Source organism: Oncorhynchus tshawytscha, linkage group LG30 (assembly GCF_018296145.1).
Source record: "Oncorhynchus tshawytscha isolate Ot180627B linkage group LG30, Otsh_v2.0, whole genome shotgun sequence".
In the NCBI taxonomy this organism is placed as follows: Eukaryota; Metazoa; Chordata; class Actinopteri; order Salmoniformes; family Salmonidae; genus Oncorhynchus; species Oncorhynchus tshawytscha.
This window is the reverse complement of record NC_056458.1, coordinates 47,309,231-47,314,774: the sequence shown is the minus strand read 5'-3', so window position 1 is coordinate 47,314,774 and position 5,544 is coordinate 47,309,231. Positions and strand designations below refer to the sequence as shown.

The 5,544-nt window shown below is 38.1% G+C and overlaps 1 protein-coding gene across 2 annotated transcripts; it reads left to right on the top strand.

Moving 5' to 3' along the window:
• The first annotated feature begins 380 nt into the window (after positions 1-380).
• LOC112228232 (UPF0461 protein C5orf24 homolog) lies at positions 381-2,351 on the top strand. 2 transcript variants are annotated; one of them, XM_024393391.2, is made up of 2 exons: positions 381-793; positions 1,444-2,351. In XM_024393391.2, exon 2 carries the CDS (start codon positions 1,450-1,452, stop codon positions 2,059-2,061), a length of 612 nt encoding a protein of 203 aa, XP_024249159.1. In that variant the 5' UTR covers positions 381-793; positions 1,444-1,449; the 3' UTR covers positions 2,062-2,351. The 2 variants fall into 2 exon arrangements, with proteins under 2 accessions (XP_024249159.1, XP_024249158.1); XM_024393390.2 differs by having other exon boundaries at positions 389-793; positions 1,447-2,351.
• The last annotated feature ends 3,193 nt before the right edge of the window (positions 2,352-5,544 follow it).

Below are 5,544 nucleotides of genomic sequence, written 5' to 3'. Positions count from 1 at the left end.
CATGTTGTCACTGGTCTGTTAGTTTGTGTGTCACATCTGGATTTGATGTTCTTTACATTGTACTGACAATCTTATCAGGCTATGATTGGGTTTTGTAGTGGCTTAAAAAAACAGGGCATATTATATGTGAACTACAAGATGAAAACCTATATTGACAGAATTCAAGCTTAACCATAACCACAATGGAGGTTTGTGTATGTACTGTGACCTTGATTGCTTAATAATTACGTATAGCCTACTGTGGAAAGAACCAGCACAACGGATTTTTCTTTTGGACTAAATTATTTAGTCTGCAGAAAAAGTGGTTGAAACTATTTCATGGTCCGTTGATCAAGTTGCTACTTTCCAAATAGTGTTTCGGTCTTTGGAGGAATAGTGTATGACGTAGCTTTACTGCGCATGCAAATAATATAACAAATTGATATTGTGAGGAAATTAGTTGCTATTACAATTGCGAATGTATTCAAGAACTGGCGTAAACACGATGAAAATGTAAATCATAATTTGCTTGGAGTTGCTGCAATTCCCTTTTGGAGTACCGCGCAGGCGCAGTGGTCCCCTGTACCTTATAAATTTTTAATGGCAATGGCTGCGTTTCTCATCTAAACATCTCATGCGAAACAACAAACCTATAAATACGACATTTCTTTGCACCTCTGACAAAAGGCGTTATCGATTTAGTAATAGTAATCGATCGATTGCGATCTACGAAAAATGGATCGGCTGTAGAATTTGAAGATAGAAGATCTGTCATTTTTAACCCTTTGCATTCCATGATCCACAAACAATCGAGGTACAGTAATTGCTTGGTTTTATGAATTACTTTAATTTGCCATGTTTTTAATGTTATCGAAACATCAATTTCTGAACATATTACTTGTAAATGAGCGCGTGGTAAGTGATTTCCTAAATGTGTTGCGAAAACGAAAGCTTTTGTGTCAGGATTGTCTGCAAAATACAACGAACAACTAACTGATTAATATATTTCGCTGAAAAAGAGGGTAGGCATTACTAGGCAACTGTGATGTGGGAAGGCTAGTCATTTGAACTCTCATTGTAACATTGAGTCTTTATCATGACGAGCTGCACCATCCCTGCACGTTCAACGAAGCTAGCATTGGATGTTGACAATAGACCCATTACAAGAGTCAAGATATTCTATACTTTTATAGTTTAATAACTCATTATGGGTGCAGTACAGAAGTTGTCTCTCATTTGAAGTATTCTACTCCAGCATTGATTTGTAACAGAACAGCCGAAACACAATATGCCACTACTGACTAGTCAACTAGTTTGTGGATGAGACTGGAATACGATTCCTGTGTCTACTCTTAACTTGCACTACTAGCATTAAACCTGTAAAAAAAAAGGTTATTCATTACATTTGAAGTAGTTTAGCATTTTCTCAACAATACATCTCTTGTATCCCATTGTTTTCTCCAGCAGAAGATGATACGTCAGGTGACCAACAACAATGACTATTGCATGAGTGGCAGGCCGTCATGCCTGGCAGAGGATGGCCGACACCCCACCAGTCACTTTGACCTATGCACTGCCCAGTCCAACAAGTTCTACCAAGCTCCCCCGCCCCCTCCCTTGCAAATGACCTTGCCCCCTCTGCCCCTGCCACCCCAGAACAACCTGAAACCCATGCCTTGTCAGAGGCAGAATGGCCTCAGTGAACCTCACCCCCAAGCTGTTGGAATTACGAACAATGAAAAGCCAGAGGACTCCAAGAAAAAGAAAAACCCTGGGAGGTCTGGAAGGAGAGGAAGACCTTCGGGGACCACTAAATCGGCAGGTTACAGGACCAGCACAGGGAGGCCTCTAGGAACCACCAAGGCTGCCGGGTTCAAGACCAGCCCAGGGAGGCCCCTGGGAACGACCAAGGCAGCGGGATATAAGGTCAGCCCTGGTAGGCCCCCTGGCAGTATCAAGACCCTGTCTCGCCTCAACAAACTAGGCTATGGTACGTGTAGCGCCGCAGCATTCCCCTACACTATGATGAACAAAGGCAGCCTCTGCGAACCCTCGTGCAAGGAAAAGGAGACCAACGAGTAAAGTCCTACTTTTCTCATGGCTTGTTGGAGAAATAAAAGGCTGCATGTCCTAAGTGCTGTCAAATAGAGGGGTTGTTTGTACCATTTCCCTGGTTGAGTGTACAGATGTACTATTACTGGCATGTGCCTCCTCTGTGTGCATGCTTCTATCCAAACCGGATTTCTTTGTAATATAGAGTATAGCTTATACACTACACTGAGTGGACAAAACATAAGGAACACCTTCCTAATATTGAGTCTCCCCCCCCCCCTTTGCCCTCAATTCATCAGTGCATAGATTCTACAAGGTGTCGAAAGTGTTCCACAGGGATGCTGGCCCATGTTGACTCCAATGCTTCCCACAGTTGTGTCAAGTTGGCTGGATGCCCTTTAGGTGGTGGACCATTCTTGATGCACACAGGAAACTGTTGAATGTGAAAAACATAGCAGCTTTGCAGTTCTTGATTACAAACCGGTGTGCCTGGCACCTACTACCATACCCCGTTCAAAGGCACTTTGTCTTGGCCTTTCACCCTCTGAATGGCACGCACACATACACAATCCATGTCTCAATTGTCTTTAAAAGTCTTTAAAAGACTTTAAAATCCTTCATTAACCCGTCTCCTCCCATTCATCTACACTGATTTCAAGTGGATTTAACAAGTGACACCAATAAGGGATCATAGCTTTCACCTGGATTCACCTGGTCAGTCTAGGTAATGGAAAGAGCAAGTGTTCTTAATGTTTATTTTTTTAAATTCTCAGTGTATGTGATACAGGTATAGCGTATACATTATGTGATGAAGAAATGCGGGTGTACAGTACACTAGAGTAGTTATTGTTTGACATGAGAAAGTTAACACATTATCTTCCACAGAACTGTAATTCACCTAAAAGGATTCCTGTTAATCCAATCTCTATGGTTTGCAGTGTCTTTTCTCAATGAACTAATACTGTATGAATTTTATGCTGATGTTAAACAGTAACAAAAAAAAACCATAACTATCCCTTAATTAGGATGTTACGCGTCTACACAAATTAATCTATATTTGAATTTGAACATAGGTTATAACATTGTTGATACAGCAGATGGTCAGTCTTTGTTGTTACTGTCAGAATGGCTACGTATTGAGGCTGTGCTACTATGAAATCTCTGTAGATAGTTTTATACTGTGAAATGGCTATTGTTTTTAAATCAACAGATCCTGAAGGTGCTATGTATCTCAGAATGTATTGACATGGTTTCTATTACGGCTGCAGAGCAAACTATTGTTTCGTATGAACCATTCTATTAATAGGTCTACACGAGACTAACGTGGCCTGGGGGTGCGTTCAGCAGGACGTTGTTCAACGTTCAGATAGAAAAACAGCATGTAGAACAAACACGCCTCTCTGACACGTAGAATAAGGCATTGTGTCAGCTCTTGTTTCTATCTGCTAGGTTCCAGAACGTTTTGACTACTGAATGTGACCTGTTGCTGGTGTCACAGTGGTGTCTGTATGTGTTGGTCTAGTACTACACCAAATATACCAGCACAATTCCTCACAGGAAGAGATCCTCCAGTCCGTTTCATTGGGTTCCCTTCGTACTGAAACACAACATTTTTACACCATTTTAATTATTATTTTCCTTATAATTTGAATATCAGACAATCAGCAACTAGTGTCTCCATAGGTGCGGAGTGTTGTTTACCTGTTACTTTGGAATTATTGATCGTTTTTGAAAGCTATGATGAATACACATCAATATAGTACATGTCACTGTAATTCCAATTACATATTTACATTACCATGCATTTAAAATAATAGAGGCATACTTGCTTCGTAAGTTTTTTTGTGCTGTGATTTCTGAGGGGAACCCATGGGATGTTTTGGAGAATCAAGGTATTTTTGAGTAGGGGATATTTTTTTGGGGGGGGGGACTTCTTATGGGAATGGCTGGGTTATTGTGTTTTGTAAATACCTGAAACATTTCCTCTAATTTGGTCTTTTTCCCCTGTTTTACCTCGGAGCAAGGATAGTGTCAGCTGTCCTGTGTTGTCAATTGTCAGTGCAATGTTTTGTGTTATGATTTATTCTCTATCACCATCTTGAAGAATAATAATAATAACGTGTATAGTGCTTTTAATACAAGAAACACATTGCTTCACATTATAAAATAATACTATTCTTTTGATTCAAATATGATCATGTTTATTATTGAATTGTGTACAGCACTTGAGGCCTTCTCATTGAAGACCCACACAATAATTTATGATTTGTCCATTGGAGAGATTAGTTGCATTTGGATGTAAAATAAATTATTCATTTTTTATTGAATAATGATGACATAGGGTACTACTATGTTCAAATCAATCTACAGTGTGGTATCATCTTAACCAAAGAATCAGATGTTTTCTGCCTTCCAGTTTGAGATGTTTAAGTAAATGCATGCTAGAGTAGCCCATAACAACTAATCAGATATTTTGAACAAATATAAAAATGAATCCTCTTAACATATAACATTCTGTAACTTGTATTTGGGAGAGAGAGAGAAAAAAAAACATGTATTTAAATCTTCTATATCTACTACAGGTATAATCTATAAAATTGCTACTCAATTTCTGTTTGAAGTTGTATACAGTATGTACCCTTGCGCATCAAAGTTATATGCATTAGAGTTTTTGAACACCGAAACAATAGTTGCGTATCTTGTCAAAAAGCGAAGAGCTTTTAATTTTGCATTGCAATACATTCAAAAGCCTTTTAGGTAGTGCTTATGTAGCAATGTTTCATATTACATATTACATCCACTGTTTATTGCCATACAGTATTCACAATATTATAATGTTCTACTGTGTCATTACATGTATTGTAACATACCATTCTCTTTACTGCGATGGGTTAGGTATTGACATTATAAAAACTAATGTTTTGGTAAGAAATATAAATATATTAGTTCAAGTTTACAATGTTATTTTATGGTATAACGGGGGGGGGAATTGTACATTCTGCTTTGGTGTTTTGTGAATATGCTTGTTATTCATACATAGGTTACACCCATGTCTCCATAAATGCTGGTTACATAAGAGTATACTTGATTTCTATACCAGAGTCCTCTATTTGAAATACTTGCTTCCATCACTCTGCTTGAAATATGTTTGTGAAACACAAAGCGTTTTATTCACGTGGGTATTCATTTTATTGCATTCTGTCTGCATCAAATGTAATAATGCATTTATAACATTGAGTTAGTTGCACTTCAGTTATAGGACATTTTGAACATTTATCCTGTCAACCATTAATCTTGTATATTTATCTGAACCTTTATCTTGTATCATTAGAGGCAATCATTTACTTGTAATTACTTAGGCCTATCACTGCATCCAATCAGTCAAAAATATGAAACTGACATTTTTTTTTTAGGTGAAAAAAAAAAACATGAATGGCTGGGAAGATTTGTTTAACCCATTTTGGAAATTGATGATCATTATTAATAATGTCTATGTCAAACTGTTTACATGGG

Coding starts and splice junctions, on each gene's coding strand:
- LOC112228232 (XM_024393391.2), top strand. CDS start 1,450: ATGATACGTCAGGTGACCAACAACAATGACTATTGCATGAGTGGCAGG.